At 40.7% G+C, this 19,749-nt stretch overlaps 1 protein-coding gene across 1 annotated transcript in view; it reads right to left on the bottom strand.

Annotated features, from left to right (window-relative positions):
- Positions 1-18,845, bottom strand: part of DPH6 (diphthamine biosynthesis 6) — a 389,640-nt gene extending 370,795 nt beyond the window's left edge. Inside the window, 3 exon segments of the mRNA XM_038405768.2 lie at positions 9,001-9,194; positions 11,691-11,785; positions 18,675-18,845. Coding sequence (XP_038261696.1) covers positions 9,001-9,194; positions 11,691-11,785; positions 18,675-18,697 — 312 coding nt within the window. The 5' untranslated portion in view covers positions 18,698-18,845.
- Between the last annotated feature and the right edge of the window lie 904 nt (positions 18,846-19,749).

Raw genomic sequence — 19,749 nt, 5'->3', positions numbered from 1 at the left:
TTCCTGAAGTCCTTTTCCACAGCTCACCACTAGATGTCGGGGAGAGCTCATTCAGTCTCTGCTTACAGTAATATTAGAAGCCACCATACAAAGAAAGCAGGCAGGTCTAAAAAAATCCAGTTAATCAGGATTTGAAATAGGGCAGTCAATGTTCCTCAATTTATCTACCATCTTTGGTTCCTCAAGTGCCTTGTTGGCTTAAATGAAAGCAGGACTAGATCTAAAAGTCACAGGAAAATCCTGCAATCTTTACTCATATGAGTAATCTTTACTCATGCAAATCAGGAGTCAGTGGGACTATTAATGAGAGTAAGAGTCGCAGATTTAAGCACCTAACATCCAGATTATTATTTCTAGATGGTCTGTGTCATCTCTTTTATAGCACAGTTTACACCTAAGATATTAAGGTAAAACCTGGGATAGGAAACACCATGTGTTTTAATTCATGGAGTTTCCTCTGTTCTGTTGACAGTGTCCATCAGCCAACAGAGGACAAGGAGTTTGGCTCCAAAGCACCCACAGAAAATGCGAGTCATCTGTGCGGAAGCACACTGCTTCTCACTTTTCCCACCAGCTATGGGAGCAAGTCTCTTGTGGAGGAGGAGGACTATTTTCTTAGCAAAGGAGTTTACAGCCAGAAATAATGTGGACTGAAAAGCTTTATTTTATGTGATGTAATGTATCCACAGAGAGTAACAATGACCTAGTGCTGCATCCTCTCACCTCCAGCCCTGGTGCCCTTACCATAGAACCCCAAAGTAGCAGTGTACCTAAAGGACATTTCATGATATCTGGGTGAGGGGCCTATAAAACCAATGCTTCTCCCTTTACATCTACTACTCTGGGAATTGATGAATTTGGCTGTTTCTAATCAAAGCAGGCTATGATAATATCTTGCCGGAATTCCTCTAGCACTTTGGACCAAAGGCGTCACAGTGGCTTATTGACTTCTGCATACAGGTCATTAATAAGAAGTTACCATGCACTTGGCATTAAGCAAAGATTACTGTCATTCTTAAGCCAGGCAATGACCCCTACAATGTGTCAAGTTACCCCCAAATATCCTTGCTGTCAACATGTTTCAAGGTGTTTGATCCTCCAACAAACTGCTTCAGATTTGGACGATGTCTTGCAGGTCGAGCTGGCAGGGTTCAGGAAAGGACTACCTTTATCAAAAACAGTTTTCAACAAAATCCAAAAACGGGAGCCATCTTCTTGGATTTGACTGATGCTTATGGCATCGTTTGACACAGACGTCTTTTGTTTAAACTCTCTCGAGTTGCCCCACATTTGGTGGTTGAAATAATAGAGTTCTTTCTCCAAAACATGCAGTTCACAGTACACATGGGCAACTGCTGTAGCTCTTAGACGTGTCAGATCAACAGTTTTCCTCAAGGCTCAGTTCTTTCACCAATATTGTTCAATGCGTACATCAACGATCGGCCAGCTACACTCTTGCGCAAGGTTATCTATGCTCACGACATCTACTGCAGCTACCAAGCTCAATCCTTCTCAGAAATTGATGAGCTCTTGAATGATAATATGAAGCTCATGGCAGACCTTTGTAGTCAATGGCATCTACAGCTGAGCTTTTCCAAGACAGTTTCTAGTGTATTTCATCTGCATGATGCAAGTGCAAGCCACGAGATAAACGTTTTCTTCAATGGCCATCTGCAGCATGATCCAAACCTGGTTTGCCTCAGTGTGACACTGGATAGGTCATTAATGTACCTCAACCACTTGAAGACGATGACAGCCAAAGTCAGCACTCAGAACAAGCTGCTCAGAAAATGTGCTGGTTCAACCTGGGGTGCAAGCACCCAGATGCTTAGAACATCAGCCCTTTCCCTCTGCTATTCACCAGCAGAGTACTGAGTTCCTGTCTGGTGTTGCTCATCTCACACAATGCTGATCGATGTAAAGCTGCCAATATTTACTAATATAGCATATAGCACCCCATATTCACCATGAGAAAGCCTCTGTCACGCTGCTGGCCAGGATCAATGAGAACAGTGACCTGTCTTTCTAAACAGACCTCTTCAACCACCCGCCAGCTCGCCTGTCTTCTAGACGCCCTTTAGGGTCATTTATGCCACCACAGGACAGGTGGAATCTGCTTGATGCAACAAGTGGTCAGCGATGACAATTGTCAATCACTCTCTCATCACTGACCCACTGTCAACTAGGTTTTGATCTGCCAAGACACCTGTGGTCATCTCTGAACCAGTTTTGAAGGACAGGACAATTGCGCAGCCAATCTCTTTAAACAAGGTTTTTCTAATGACCTGCAATGCAGCTGCAGTCAACTTCAGACTATTTCGCATATCCTTGACAAGTACCCATTGACTTATTTCAACCCCCTGACTTATGGCTCTCCATCTGGCTGATGATGACACCATCAAATGGCTCGGCACATTGTGCATACACTGAGAGGGAGAAGGGAGAACCAAACCCCTTAACATGTGCAGGACAATATGAGAGGAGAACAGTTAGAACATTACTCAGCTATCACAATATTTCTCCTAGAAAACAAAAAAAATTGCTGTCTTTGAACAGGTATCACTCCTTTTCCATTCCAAGACCATATACCCCTGAGCTTGAAAACTCATTTTAAAAAATAGGTTTAAAACTCATCATACTGCTTTCTACTGCTGCTACTAAAAAAAGCAAATGTTTCTGGCTGGGGCTTTTGTGGGTTTTAGTTGCCAGTCAATAAGATTGCTGATCCATGTTATGTCACCATTTTTAAAGCAGAATTCCACTCTGCTTTCATCTTTCACTCTCCTACAAAAAAAGTAATGGCATGATATGGTACAGTAGGCAAATACTTGAATAATTAAAATATTTTGTCAACACATTTTTATATTGATCTAATTGCAATATTTATTTTTCAGCTGATGATCAGTAGAAGATACTGCAATTATCCTGCAGTCCTCAAGTCCATCATACCTATTTTTCTCAAATGTGTTTTTTCTTCTTGGTAATCTTTAAGACTCTAACTTTGCAAACCCTCCGCACAGAGAACTCCCACTGAACTCAAAATAACTCTGGAAATATGCAAGACACGATGGAAATGTTGTAATCATAGTTCATAAATGGGTTCACGTACATTTTTTTAAATGAAATTATAAAGAGAATGATAAATATTTGGGATAAACTTTTGAGAAACTCAAGAATAATCATGTCAGAAGATTTTATTATGGTAAAGGACAAGCCAATATTTCAAAGAAAACACATATATTAAGAACAAGATCTATAACATACATTATATATACATATAGACACACATATACATCAGCAGCACAGAATGAACGTGAAGAAGTCTATAAAGGCTAACTGTCTTAGCAACAAACCGTATCAACTAAAAGCCAAGTTCTGGTTTCCTTCAAAGAGTATGAGTAAGGAGACCTGCCCAGGCGATTGGTGGAGAGTAGAATCCTCCACCAACACCCAACAGCCTTACCAACAAAGTAAGCTACATTCAGCTGTATTGTCTACAGGTCCACTGTACCTACCCCGTAGACATAGGTTTTAGCCACAGGACCCACATGTCACAGACAAACATCCTACACCTCCAATGCTCAGCTGACCTGCCTCCTCTCCAACCTGTGCCTCAAGCACTATAGTAATGGAGGGCCATTTAAGTACCTATGATTGATGCTTCTGAGAATGCTCTCTGTACAGACTCTCCCTGGCTTGCTTCCTTTGGCACTTTTCAGGCTTTGAACGCAGGAGGACCATCTAAAGAAAATTTGAATCACTTAGAAAAAAGCTATTGGTGGCTAAAAACTTGTACATTAAAGCTACAAACCTGCATATTGTAATAAATAAATGTTTAAAATAAAAATCAATCAAATGATTTCAATTTTGCCATTAACATTCAAAAGGCAAAAAAATTCCAGGTCCATTTTTTTCTAAAAACTACTGAAGACCAACATAAAGAATGATAGGTCTTCTAGCCTCCTTTTCTTCCCTAAACTACTCAGGGGAATATTTACATGTTTTTTTTTAAATCCTGTTTTCATAAAACTGTTTTCAAAAATACTTAATACTTTTCAATTCATATAGGAGGATCTGACCATAAAGGAAAATTCCGATAAGCGGGGAAATCTGGTACCATTTTAGGCTTCAGTCAGTAAAGCACTTTAAAGCCCATACTTAAGTCCCAATGGCTTTATTTAAGTATTTAAACGGGGGTCTAAATGCTTTGTTGAAACAGGGCCTTAGGCACTAATCCTGCAAGTAAATACACATGTTTGAACACATGGATTCAGTAAGACTCCCAGAGTGACCTGCCTGGTATATTAAAATTAAATTACCCTTTAATGATCAGAATTTATATATCCCACATTCAGCACACATGGTACTATAAACTGAAGACTCTCTCTCTCTCTCTCTCTCTCTCTCTCTCTTTATATATATATCTACACACACACACACACACAATATATATATCTACATGTTACACATGGAACTGCTTAGGCCACTTACTCCTGGGAGAATTTTGTGCCGCTGCACGTGCACAGAATTTACGTCCCCCACAGATTTCTTTGCTTTCCTGCAGAAAAATGATTTTCTGAGAGGGAAGCAAAGGGATGCTGCAAGCGCAGTCATGCACCACTCCCTTACAGAGCAGGTACATCGTTTCAGGCACCCAGAGCAGCAGGCGGAGAGGTAAATAACCACAGGGTTGGGGACACTCCAGCCAGTGGCTCCTACCCTGAGCCGGGATCAGCTGTTAGTCCTAGCTGGGCTGGAGGCAGGAGAGGACAGAACTTCCTTTTCCTCTGCAAGGAGTGTCTGAGGCTGTGTCAGACCCACCCCAAGAAACCTCCAGCAGCTGCAGGAAGCTCAGCATCCCCCCCACTTCCTGTCCCCATCACTTCTTAACTGTAGTGGTAGGGGTCACTGTACAAGAAGCTGCTCCCCCATCCACCCAACCTCCGTGCATCTGGACCTCCCAACCCCAACTCCTGCCAAGCCTCATCAACTACATCCAGAACCCCCTAGCCCTCCATACCTAAACCCCACCCCACTTAACCTCAACCACTACAACTGGAGCCCCCCTGCAACCCCCTGCCTCCAGATCCCCACACCGCACTCAGACCATCTCGCACTGAGCTCCCTACACTCAAACCACCACCCTGATGCCCCACCCCCTGCACACCGAGCCCCTCCCCACTGACCCCCAACTAGCTGTACCCAGACCCCCCACGCCACCAAGCCCCACTCCCCCAGCACCCAGACCCCCCCACCCCTCTGCTGAGCCCCAACCACTTCAACTGGAAGCCTGTGCAGAGTCCCATTGCCTCTGTACCTGTAACCCTCCCAACAAGCCTCTGTGCGTGCGTCCAGATTCCCCCGCCCTGAGTTGCCTGCACCCACAATCCACTCACCCCATATCTGGATCCCCCCACACTGAGCTCCTCCACACTTGGATCCTACCTGGTTGAGCCTGCCTGACACACACCTGGTGCACCTGGCGCAGAGGGGCAGGGCTCCAGGGTGTTTCTGGGGCAAGCCCAGGCCTTGTGCTGTGTCAGGGTCATGTGCAGCCTCACTGCTGAGTCCCAGTCCTGCGGGTGACGGGGCTGCAGGGTGATCTCCCACCTTTGTGCAGCCAGGGTCCTGTGCTCCCCACTGCCGTGCTAGAGCTTCTCCATTTATTTATTGACAAATAAAACTTGCAGAATTTTAAAATCTTGTATGCAGAATTTTAATTTTGTTTGGTGCAGAATTTTTATTTTTTTTAAACACAGAATGCCCTCAGGAATAGCCACTGAGGCCATCAATACAAGTAATTTGTATGGTTTTATAAATCCAAAACCATACAACCTACTTGTATTGGTGGCCTCAGTGCCCTAAGCAGTCCCTTCCAGTCCTATGCGTATGTATAGATAGTAACCCTAGACAATCTTTATCCCCTACTAACACATTAGACTATTTAAAATAAATCTAATTTACGTCACACATTTCACATAGTCTGGAACACAACATCAGAATGGTCAGTTTCACATTTGTCTGCAGTCATTTTCACTCTCTCAGTCTTATACAGTAGCATAAAACTGCCGTGGTGGGCTTTCCAACACTGCAGGGGAATATTTACATTTTTAAAAAATCCTGGTTTTATAAGACTGTTTTTAAAAATATTTAATACTTTTTAATTCATATTAGTTTTTTCAGTGTAGTTTGTTTTAATTTATTTTTAAATTTAAATTATTAAACAAGCACTTGTAATATAAACATACTTTACAAACTAAAAGCTAGACATATTATGTGGTTTTCATGTAGACAGACCCTTTCCTGCATCCTCAGATCCAAAGCATTAAGTGAAAAAAAGAGTAATGTTAATTTGAAAGCAGTGACTAAAATATTTCAACTTAAGACTTTTAATAAAAGTTTGAATTATTAAAAACCTTCATCAATTCTCTTCTTTTCCTACTTTCAACAGGCAGCAAATTGAGCTCTCTCTAAAAAAAATTATATTGTAACACCATCTGAAGAAAATTTGAATCACTTAGAAAAAAGCTACTGGTGATTAAAGACTTGCACATTAAAGCTACAAGACTGCATACTGTAATAAATAAATGCTTAAAATAAAAATCAATCAAATGATTTTAATTTTGCCATTAACATTCACAAGGTAAAAAAAATTCTAGTTCCACCTTTTTCTAAAAACTAGTAAAGACCAACATAAAGAATGATAGCTCTTCTAAATTCCTTGTCTTCCCTATAATTACTCACTTATTCATTAGAATATTATAGACCTCCATGCAATTTTTACACCAGAATTTCATATATGGGTTTGACTGTAAGGAGATGGTTATGCAAGGTCTTATATAAAGGCAATGTATTTCCAATATTTATGTCTGTAAAATATCCTATAGAGAATTCGTATTTCCACACAAGAAAGAAGCAGTTATTTAGTTCCAGACAACTTGATAACATCTCTTTCAACTATAGTTATAATTATCGTGTACGAACTTCCAAAGCAGACGTTGTCACGATTTAACATTAGCATTAATTTATGTCATAACTGACTGTTACTATAAAGAAAATGGCAAAGCATCCATTTCGCCAAAGACAGCATGTATCGAAAGGGAAATTTCATCTTAATTGCCACTAATCCCCCATTTTTAATTAAATTGATCAGTAATTTATTATCTTTCCCAGCCTTAGAAAGCTGTTATCACAAAGCTTCCAACAGATAGCATATCTGTACTTCCCTTCTCCAATACTGTCGTTTTCAAAAAAAATGTAAAAGTGCAGCAGCATATTTCCTCAAATTCTTGTCCTGCCTCCTAAACACACGCTATAAAAAAAAAAAAAAAAAAGAACTTCACTGATATCTCTGGACTGGTTGTACAGCCTCGCGTGCCCTATTGCTCCACAAAGATTTAGAAGGAACATCACAAATCTAGTACTCCAGACTAATGGACACAATGGGCAAAATCCTGGCCCCACTGAAGCTTATGATAGTTTTGCCACTAATTAAAGAGCTTTGAGAAAATGTCACATGTGGTCTCAGAAAGCAGGACTAGAGAGTATTGAGTTCAGGTCACTTCCCACTGGCTTTACGTCATAGTGGCACTGATTGTGACTTCACTGGATCCCAGAGATATCACCCATTCCATCAGAAGAAACTGTGGTAGGATAGCAGACAGAAAGGAAGTAATTTCAGAGGAAAGATTAACCAATCCAGAACTTCCCAACTTTATGATACTAAAATTAAATAAAATTGAAAACAACCAAAGAAGGACATAATGGGTTTAGTCACCTTGTCCTGGTGATAGTTTCTAATCTCTATAACATTCATCTTAGAACCAAATTATCCATACAATTTTAATATAAAACAATGAACAAGCAGTTTAAGCATGACGTTTTCAGGTTTATCAATTATAAATCTGATGAAATAAAATTATAATTGGAAAGGTATTGAATATTTAAATGGAAGATCAGAATTATCTTTTAGGCAACTTAAGGAAGTCTTTTTCTAAGACTGTAAATAATATTCAAATTAATCATTTCATTTTAGTAACTTTCACAATTAATACTGCCTTCTGCCATTTACAAAAATATGATTATGTCTTCTGGAAACCTCAAACAATCATCTGAAAGACATTTAAGAAAATGAAGAAACTTCAACTCTGTCATTCAAAGTTGCTTCTTTCCTCTCTGTGATCCAAAATCCAATGTCTCTCTACTGATTTCAATGGGGTTTAAATCAAACCCCAGGAAATAAAGATCACATTATATTTTTTGAAAAAACAGCAGAATAAATTTCAGTGTCTTCGCCAATATATCCATTTTTATTGAAAGAATGACTTTATTGCTAAAAAGATTGGGTTAAGCTACTGCTGAGTATATAATGGCATTTGAACATAGTCACTGCACTATCAACATCAAAAGCATAATTGTAAAGTACTTGGGAATACTTTGAGTATGAAATGCAGTATGAATAATATTCTAACACTTTGGGTTTTACTTTACAATACATAGGTCCACGGAAAAGCAAATGCATACACTTCCTGTACACTAAAACAAAATGCACACAAAATCTATGAGAGCCAGTGGGAAACAAGCAAAATATTACATCAGTTGCATAGACCTCAGAGAACTTTACATCACATGCTCATGATAAATAATTATCTTTAATTATAATATTTTCTGAATACTTTTGCATACAATTGCTTATTATTATGGGCATCTATTTACTGTATATGATCAAGGTTTTTGGTTTAAAATGGGCTATGATCAGTATGGTCTATCTCAAGTGTAAACAACAGATTAAGATACTAAGCCCCCATTTCACACAACTTTATACTGTAAGGAAGAACAACAGAAAAGAAAACAAATATTATACAGAAGTATAAATATTTTTTAAAAGCTTTCAAACCTTCCACAAGGAGTGAGTTATTTAGCTAAACTAATGAATACGCTTTATTTAATGCTCTTCAATTATTTGATATTCTGACAAGTAAAATTCCTTATGCAACGTACCTTAACAAGTTTCAAAAGGTGATAAAGATCTTCGACCTCATCTCCTTCACACCTGGTATATACTCTTCCAGTGTCCACACTGGTACCCTTTATGGTGTGACGATAGAGAGGCAAATCCATTGCTTCAGCATATAGGTCTATGGCATGATGTCCTACTGTCTGATACATGTAGCTGTCCAGCTCATCTTTCCCTTCTGCCACAATTAAATAGAGACAAACATGACGCTAAGTACATCATTCAGCATTTATAGAAAATCATAATACTTTAAAAGCACCAAGAGTACCTAAATCTGAGTATTCCTTAGTTCATTGACACACACATCTGTAACGGCTCTACAAGCTCTACAAACATGGAATAAAAAAATTGGATTTCTCCCCTCTTATATTTACATATAACAATGTGTCTGATGCAACTGCCTACTTCTTAATGTAGGCATTTCCAGTGCTTCATCCACAAATCCCCCACAATGGACCCAACCCGGAACCAAGTGAGCCAATGGTAATTTTGCTTTGCTATGCAGGAGGAGCACAACCCCAGAGGCACAGATCCATAGTTTTTACCTGTGTTTCAGCATACTTAGTGCAATATACATAGAACACACTGAAGCACTTATTCTGGTGGTTAGAAATAGGCTGTCAAAACTTCCTGAAACTTAGCCATTAATACATTTCGTACTGACAACACGATACTCACAGCAAGTTATTTCAATATAAATGGAACAATAGAGGATTACGGTAGTAATTTTATATTATTTAATGTATTGTAAAGAAAGGGAAATCTTTGTTGTTCCATCCAGGACTTTTCAATCTCCTTTCCTTTTAAAAACTTGGAGTAGAACTCACCAAACTTCTTGCTGCTGCTGCTTTAATTAAGAGACAAATTTCATTAAATGTTCTTACCAATTGGTTGGCAGCTAATCAATAACAAAAAAGGCAGAACATGTAGATTGTAATAATTAAACCCCAAACCTTGCAATTCACATTTTACGTAACTCAGGAGTTATCCAACAATTGTGATCATTATTGATAATTTTTCAACTGATCAATAATAAAGAACACTTAATTGTTGCTCAAACCTACAATTCACTGGTAAAATTTGATAGAGTTCACTTTATTTTAAGACAACTCTGGGTAGTACTGGAACTTCCCTTAACTTCAGCCCTGCTCTGAGAGGGTAGGCCTCTGAGCCCACATGGAATAGCTTGTGGAGAGGTCCCTGTAACACGGAAACAAGCCATGATACAAGTTGTGATGTAACCATAACATGCTAAATCTGATCATTATAAATAAGTATAATTGACTTTACTATAGTGTGTAATGATTTTTAGAATGTACATGGTAACTTCCAATATTAAGAGAAACAGGTATTTGATCAAAATGGTCTAGAGCAGTGGTTCTCAAACTAGGGCCGCCGCTTGTTCAGGGAAAGCCCCCCTGGTGGGCCGGGCCAGTTTGTTTACCTGCTGCATCCGCAGGTTCGGCCAATCACGGCTCCCACTGGCCACGGTTCGCCGCTCCAGGCCAATGGGGGCTGTAGGAAGGGCAGCCAGAGCATCCCTCGGCCCGCGCCACTTCCTACAGCCCCCATTGGCCTGGAGCGGCGAACTGCGGCCAGTTGGAGCTGTGATCGGCCAAACCTGCGGACGCAGCAGGTAAACAAACTGGCCCGGCCCACCAGGGGCTTTCCCTGAACAAGCGGCAGCCCTAGTTTGAGAATCACTGGTCTAGAGGGTTTTGTAATCTTAACAAATTAACCAGGACCGGAGAAGTTGATTTTACAAGAAAAACAGAGTATTTTTAAATTTATATAAAATCTGATGCCTGAAAAGAACAGACAGGGTCCCTTTTAAGCTGCCACTTAGTTTGAATTTGCAGTTACTTTATTACTTGAGGGTCTCCAGGCAACAGTGGTACAAGATAAAATAAAATGAATGGGATAGGCCCTACTGATGCCTGGGGCACCTCAGTTAACTTTCAATCACATTCCCTACCACATTCACATAAAAAGGCCATCTTATGATTTGAATGACAACACTGATGTGGCTACATTAGTTTTACAACAAACATATTTCAATAAGATTAGAGAGGTTTTGTCCTGGGTACCAAGGGAATAAACTGCCCCAACCTACTGATTTTATATTCACCTACTCTACCAATGATTCACACATGAACTCCTTCTCCCAGTAGGCACACCTCCTCCTCTGCTTCCCTCACAAACCTCCACACTTTAGATGGCGAAGGAGACACCCTTTTCAATTGTGGGGCCTTATTCCCCTCCCACTGATACAAAAGTCACCTCCTTTTCAAATCTCACCTTAAACCCTTCCTGTTCATCTTAATTTAAGATTGATGCTAAACCTCACTCACTTTTCACTATCTTCATTACTGTACCCATGCATTCACCCCTTACTACAGTACAAGAAAGTATTTATGCATTTTCCTCCTTTTAAACTGCAGAATCCTTTCTTTTACCATTTTTCATTTTCTTGCATTGTTTTCTCGTTTGCTGCTTTACAAGTGGCTTTAACAAATTCTCTAAATTGTTTCTCCCCTTCTTCACCCTTCTCTATAAAGATGTCTAGGATACCTGCCATATGTGCAAAAAAACTGTAGGGTTTAATTCAGACACAGCTATGCCTCAACTGTTTCCTATTTCAGAAAGTTTCCTACAAGCAATGAGGCATTCTTACCTGTGTTCTCAGTAGGTCTTAAGTTGGCTAGAGCAACAATCTGATGCCCAGCAGCAACACACTGCATCATATTGTAACAGCTGTCCTTTCCACCACTGGAATTAGAAAAAAAAAATGAAATTATCAGACAATTAAACCAGATCACTACTAGGCACTGTCACCCTTTTTTAACTTTTACCTGATTACTTCAAAATTATAACGCAGAGCCACGGAATAAAGTTTTCAAATAAGAAGTATTAAGGAGAATTATAACAGTAACAAACATCTAAGACCGTACCATACAAAATCTTTATAAGAAAAGAAAGTTTATAAAATGCTGAAGAGTTTAGTTAGATCTCAAATCCATAAGGTTTATGTGAAATTCCTAATTTGATGGCAGAGAGAGAGAGAGAAACTTTCATTGTACGTAAGCTCTTTGGAGAAGAGGCTGTCTTTTGCTCAAAGGATTAGTGATGGATCACAGAATGTTTCCTCTCTAAAGTACTGTTTTTTAAAAGCAGCAGTGACAACCTGGCTTCTGGTTGTGCACCTGGATATAACTGTGGACAAAATTAATTACCAGTGCATTTTAAAGCAACTGGCACAACAGGTCCCTGTTGTTCATCTAGATGCTGATGTAATATAAATAATATATTATAAATAAAAATAATAAATATAAATATAAATAAATATAAATAATAAAGTGCAAAATAGATTTGATTTTGAAATTAATAATCCAACATTCAAAAGGTAAAAGAATACTCCGCCTTTGTCAACATGGCAAAGGCTGAATCCTGTTCCCATTGAATTTAATGGCAAAACTCCTATTTCAGTTACACATAATCAAGTCTTAAACAAATGTCAAATAATAATAATAAAGCAAAAACTATCTGATCTATAGAATACTACACTTCAAACGTCCATCTTCAAATTGATAGTCACTGCACCACAACAAGAGGGGAGAGTCTGTACTTTACCTCTCTAAGAGGCAAGGCACAGAACTCACAGCCCCAAGGTGGGATGGCTATGGTGGTTTTAAGCCATCTTTGTGTCCTCCCAAATCCTGGCTGCTCCACAGGGCCTACAGAGCTGTCTTGTTGTGGCAGCCTGTCCTCAGCTCTCTCTAGGCTCCCAAATGTCTGGAGCCCTATATGTTGAGCCCTACCCCACCCTTCCCACATTCAGTCCCACCTCAAGCATGACCCCTATGCCAGAGCTGACAAAAGGATCCTAGTAAGGCAGCCTTACAGTTGTCCCCGAGTTCCCGTGCCTTTACTTATACACATAATAAACTCCTCTACACTGATTCTAACCGCCTGTACTACTAAAATCAACTCAGAAAGATTCATATAATCAATATAGCATCCTTTCCTTCCATACTTTACCCATCTGTATATGAGGAAGGAACAATCAGTTGCACACATACAAAATGGGAAATGACTGCCTAGGAAGGAGTACTGTGGAAAGGGATTTGGGGGTCACAGTGGATCACAAGCTAAATATGCGTCAACAGTATAACACTATTGCAAAAAAAAGCAAATATTATTTTGGGATGTATTAGTAGGAGTGTTGTAAGCAAGACACAAGAAGTAATTCTTCCACTCTACTTGGGACTGATGAGGCCTCAGCTGGAGTATTGTGTCCAGTTCTGAGCACCACATTTCAGGAAAGATGTTGATAAATTGGAGAAATTCCAGAGGAGAGCAACAAAAATGATTAAAGGTCTAGAAAACGGGATCTATAAGAAGATAGAAAAAATGGGTTTGTTTAATCTGGAGAAGAGAAGACTGAGGGGGGGCACGATAACACTTTTCAAGTACATAAAAGAGGAGGGAGTACTCAAGGAGGAGGGAGAAAAATTGTTCTTCTTAACCTCTGAGGATAGGACAAGAAGCAATGGGCTTAAATTGTAGCATGGGTGGTTTAGGATGGACATTAGAAAAAACTTCCTAACTGTCAGGGAGGTTAAGCACTGGAATAAACTCCCTAGGGAGGTTGTGGAATCTCCATCATTGGAGGTTTTTAAGAGCAGGTTAGATAAACACCGGTTAGGGATGGTCTAGATCAGAGGTTCTCAAACTGTGGTCCACGGACCACCAGTGGTCCACAAGCTCCATTCAGCTGCTCTGTAGATAGTTCCCTGTAGATAATTCCACACAAGAGAATGAAGGACTACCCACCTAATTAGTGGAGCCATTAAGGCGTGGCTTCACTAATTAGGTGCCTGGACCTTGGAGAAGATGCAAATGTAAGGTGGGGTGGTGGCCTTGGAGGGAATAGGGGGTAGGTGGGAGGGGGACAGCGGGGTGAGAAGAGGGGGTGGGGGAAAATTTGGGACATGCAGGGCTGCGGCGGTCAGAGAAAGAGGTGACTTTCCCCAGCTCCAGGGCTGCAGCTGCCAGGGAGAGATGGCCCTCCTTCCCAGCCCCAGCTCGGGGCTGCTGAGATGGGGAAGAGAGGGAGATATCCCCCGCCTTCCCAGCCCCAGCTTGGGGGCTGCCACGGCAGGGGAGAGAGGGAGAGACAGAGACCTTCCTCCTTCCCAGCCCCAGCTTGGGGGCTGCCATGGCGGGGGAGAGGCAAATCCATCACATTAGAAAAGTAAGACTACTGATATTAAAATATGAGTTGTGTGCTTTTATTTGTAGAACAAAAAAAAGTAAATTATTATTGAGGTTTGTTTATATAGTGCTTTTATCCAAAGTGCTTTACAACAGTTAGCTAACAATACAAACAACATTTGGAAAGATCGTTAAGTGGTCACAGAGACCCTCAGCAATTTTCAAGTGGTCTGTGGAAAAAAAAAAAAGTTTGAGAACCACTGGTCCAGATAATATTAAGTCCTGGCTTGAGTTCAGGGGACTGGACTAGAAGACCTCTTAAGGTCCCTTCCAGTCCTGATTCGATGATAAATTGCTCTCTCATTTCATTGCTGTTAAAATTTAACATGAATTTGTTAATGAACAGGTTTTTAGCAAGTTTCTCGTTTGGAGCTCAATCACTTTTCAAAATAACCATGATGTCAAATTTCTTCTAAACAGCCAACAGACAATATAATTTAAAGCCATATCTCTATTATTTTGATACAACATGCTTGGTATAGTTAACTTAGTTACTGTTCATTTAGTTACCAATTAGATGGAAAAAAGACTGGATGTATCAAGAAACAGCAATGGGACAGAGAACCTTACTCTTATAGACTTCTTTCTCAAAACTGAGGGCCTCAACTTAGCCCCGATTTTGTCCCTAAATATAACTGCAGCCAAAAACAATTATACATGAACTGTGTAGCCTTTACATATCCAACTACACAATTAATGAGTATAATCAGGAAGCTACATATCTAAGCACTATAAAATGTACCCACAATTATTTGCACCAGCAAAACCCTGGGTGCAAACTCAGAGACTGAAAGTCACCAGTCTTTATATTGCCCTTTCTAGCATTCTTAAGAGAAGGACCGTGAAATTAATAGGCATGGTAACTGAATTACACTCAGACCTCAGAGGTACCACAGAAACAGGGTTGAAGCATGTTGCTGTGACAAATCTAAAGGAAACTTGCATTACTACCATCTGTGACAAACACTGGGAAATCCAGTGTTGGCTTCCACAATCTGGCATGTTTTACAAGAAAAAATTTCATTCTAATTTTTCTTTTAAACTACAAAAGGACTAATTTAGTACATTGGCTAATTTACCAAAGTTCTTAAATATTATTACACAATTCCAGAATTAAAATAAAAAATGCTCAAAAATAAAATATCTGCTAATTTCAAAAATTGCTCGAAAAGAAGATAGATTTTTAAAAGAAGGATGTACTTGGACATGATTTTAGGCCCAGGGTCCCAGTTTGTTGTTTATGGACCACTTGGTGATGGTCTGTATAGTGCTGGATGGTTACCTAGAGCTGGTTCTCCTCATTTCCAGAGAAGAGAAAAATAACAGATGGAAGGATGGGGGATGAAATGAAGAGCCAAAATAGAAAGTGCAATAATTTTTTTTCCAATAGGACAAAACATCCCAAAGACAGATAAGCTGTACACAAAAGTCCTTTCTTAATATCACTTCTACACAACAGCAATTTTTGTAGCTACCACTGATGTGAAAACAATCATAAATGGGAGGGAAAATAGCCTGTGCAATCATGAATGGGAGGACATGCGGGTCGAACAATACTCAGCCCTCCACTGATACTCAATATTGATGAGTTAGAGAGCCCCATGGAGTCAACAGAAACACCAAATAATCATGAATTGATGTCCCAGCATTACGCTGTTGGGGTTTTTTTTGTATGCCACTGCATGATGATAATCACATCAGGCCAGAACTCCATGATAGTTCTGTGACTCTTAGGGACTCCATTTGTCAAAATATTTCCTGTCTCCTTCCATTGCTTTCTAGCCTCTGAGAGAGAAAGAATTGTTTTTCATCTCTCTCTCTCTTTTTGTCCTACTAGCTGATAGAACACGGTCAGGGCTTTTTATTTTCTTTCCTTCTCTTCATCTCCTTTACACCCTAAATTCCTGACTAGCTGGAGGGAGAGATAGTATCACTACATCTATCTGTTTTTTCAGTGCTACCCACAAAGCTTCAAATGGAAAGTCATCAAACCTAAGGATTTAACCAAGTGAGGCCCCCTGCAAAAAGCTCCATGCAACTCTAGAGCAGTGATACTCAGATATCAGTGGTTTGGCAGCCAAATTAGCTATTAACATTACCTAAAAGAGTGTGAATTCATTCTTTCATTTACTACTGTACTAAATACTCATATTTAAACAGTATGACAGGTAAAAAAAAATTAATATACATACATACACATATAATTCTCACAGTAAATAAGTTAATAACTTAGTACAAGTTGATAACTTAATTGGTTAATAAGTAAAAAAAGCATCCTGACTGGCTAATAATTAAATCACAGTGTTTTAACATTATGTGCTGCAAAGAGCTGCGGGAAACACATTAAAGAGCCATTTGCAGCTTGTGAGCCTCAGTCTGCGTATCACTGCTCTAGAGTCACAGTTTGAGATTTGAGTATCACTGAGATATGGAAAATAATAGGAGGCCAGAAATGGTAGTCAGATGGTCTGAGTTCCTGGAGCAAGACAGATGTCTGGTTGCAGCATTCTGGGTATCCTGACATTTAGAGTTTGGGGAATGTAATAAAAGAAGGAACTGCTACTTTGAAGCCTGCAATAGATATGAGACTCTTAACAATTTCAACAGAGGCACAGCCACAGTCAGGACAAATTTTGGCCACAGGCACAATGATAGGCAGACTCACAAACCAGGGGAATATGAAAGAGAAAAAAAGAGAAGGTAAAGATTTCTTTAGCGACTATCCAAGACCTCTGAAAAGGATGTCCTTCATATTCTTGCACATCACTGTTCACGCAAAAAAAAATCTAGACTAATTCAAGATGGGGGAATAAGAGCAAAACTTATTTTGGACAGATCACTGGCTTTAAAATGCCTGATGATTTCTAATTTAGCACAAGTTACACTTTGAGGTTTACTCAATCACTACCTCCTTAGAAAGAGAATGTCAACTTTAAATATTGTCCATACAAAAATAATTAGTTAAAATAGATTCAGATACTACTCCTGCCTATCAAAAGCACAAAAGAATGTTTTTTTTAAATAGAAAAATTTTCTCTCTTTTACATTACTTGCAGCGAGAAGGTTAAAAAAAATCAGACTTTGACGTCTCTTAAAAACAAAAAACTCTTCTTAAAACTTTTTCTTAAGCTAAATCCATCTTAGTAAAACTGCCCATAAAAATACCAGTCATGTTACAAACCTGCTCTTAAGATTGTATTTCATGCTGCCTTCTAACACATTCCACTGAATAGCCAATATCAAAATAAATACTTCTAGAACTTGAAATCAGGATAAAAAAATACAATTTTTCACAACAAAACACAAATCCCTTTTGTTGTATAACATTTTCTGTTGGAAGAATTTTAAATCATAATGCTACAACAGACCCTCCATGGCCAAATCCAAATTTTAACAAGGCTTCATACAGGTTGCAGGACTCTATCCAAGGAAAGTCAATAAGATCTTTACTTTAGTAAAAAAAAAGTTATGGGTTGGCATCTAAAAATAAAAATATCACAGGGTTCACCCAATACACAAGCACAGTGTCCTGGGTAACCTTCCTGGCTTACATGAACCATTAATTTACTATCATTTCTCAATGAAAAGAATCTAGCTATCTTCTTCAATGAAAAAATAATTTAAATAAATGTCTGAAAATATAAAAACCTATTTAGAGCGTAAGAAGTACAGAAAAGGAAGTAGCAGAAGGGTAGGAGAAACAGTCCCAGAGACAGAGGGCTATGTCAAGCTCGGTGCGACTACATAAATGAATGATCTTTTTTAAAAACGATGAGAAAGATTAAATGTATCATTGAAACACACATTCGCAAAATTGATCTTAAAAGGGAGATACTTGGAAAGGGAAAAAAATAACCTGAAAATCAACTGAAAATGGGTGAGATAAGACAGAAAAAAATAGCAGCAGCTCACATAGATACAGCACTTTTCCTCCCAAAGCATGTTACATGTAATTACAGGGCACCCCCCAAAATGCAGCTGCTTCTGGGGCAGAAGGCAGCCACTGACAACACAGAGCACATTACAAGACACAGGGGAGAGTGATGATGGCAGGGTGTGGGCCTTTATTTACTTATTTTTAAGTGTGACAGGATGTTCAACACCCACAGGCAGAGCCAGACAATTGTGCAAGGCCTGCTACTAGACATACAATTACACACCCACCACTGAGATGCAGCCAGCTGAGGCAGAGCAAGCGGCGGAGGACAGGGCTGTGTAAAACGCCTTGCTGTGTTTGGGGGGAGGAAGGAAAGCAAGAAATGCGCGAGCAGGAGAGTCCCGAAAGCAAGGCTGCGAGTTAGCAGCCCGGCCCCTGCAGCACCCCCCAGATGCAGGAGGTGTGGCTCAGTCTATGCAGCAGGGCAGCCCCCCACAGCCACGTTACCTGATTAAGGCCACTACTCTCATGCTGCTCACACCCCCCCGGGCTGGGCTGACACTAAGGGGGGGGGGCTGGGACACACGGGCGCGACTACAGGCTGCAGCCGGCGCCCTCCTTCCCGAGCCACGCGCCGTTCTACAAGCTCGCGCGGCTGCCACCCGGCCAGACCCGCCCAGGGTAGGCCTGAGGCTGCCTGAACCAAAGGGCTTGTGGTGGGGGCCGACCCGCGCCGCTCTCCCTGCGACCGGCCAGCGCCCTACCCCCTTCCGCTCGGGCCGGGGCTGCAGCGACGAGCGGGCGGGCGGCGAGGGCTGAAATGCAGGCACCGCGCTGGCCGCCTATGCGAGGGCAGCGAGAGGCGCCGCAGGGAGGCCGGGGCTGATCCTGGGCGGTGTTCGCCGCGCGCCCGCTGCGCAGAGCCGTTCCAGAGCGTGACATGCAGGATGAGTCACCTCTGAGCTGTCAGCTATTGCCCTGGGTGCTCAGCCTGTTTGTCCCATGACAGTACCCTCTCTCTATGAAAAGAAAGGGAGTACTTGTGCATCCGATGAGGTGAGCTGTAGCTCACGAAAGCTTATGCGCAAATATATTTGTTCATCTCATGAATAGGTCGGAGTATGAACAAGAGGCTACTAGGCAGCTCTCCGACACCACTTTCTACAAGCCATTACCCTCTGATCCCACTGAGAGTTACCAAAAGAAACTACAGCATTTGCTCAAGAAACTCCCTGAAAAAGCACAAGAACAAATCCGTACAGACACACCCCTAGAACCCCGACCTGGGGTATTCTATCTGCTACCCAAGATCCATAAACCTGGAAATCCTGGACGCCCCATCATCTCAGGCATTGGCACCCTGACAGCAGGATTGTCTGGCTATGTAGACTCCCTCCTCAGGCCCTTCGTTACCAGCACTCCCAGCTATCTTCGAGACACCACTTCCTGAGGAAACTACAGTCCATTGGTGATCTTCCTAAAAACACCATCCTAGCCACTATGGATGTAGAAGCCCTCTACACCAACATTCCACACAAAGATGGACTACAAGCCGTAAGGAACGGTATCCCCGACACTGTCA

This window comes from Dermochelys coriacea, chromosome 6 (genome assembly GCF_009764565.3).
Source record: "Dermochelys coriacea isolate rDerCor1 chromosome 6, rDerCor1.pri.v4, whole genome shotgun sequence".
In the NCBI taxonomy this organism is placed as follows: domain Eukaryota; kingdom Metazoa; phylum Chordata; order Testudines; family Dermochelyidae; genus Dermochelys; species Dermochelys coriacea.
Note: the sequence above shows the minus strand (reverse complement) of the source record. Positions and strands in the feature narration are given on the sequence as shown.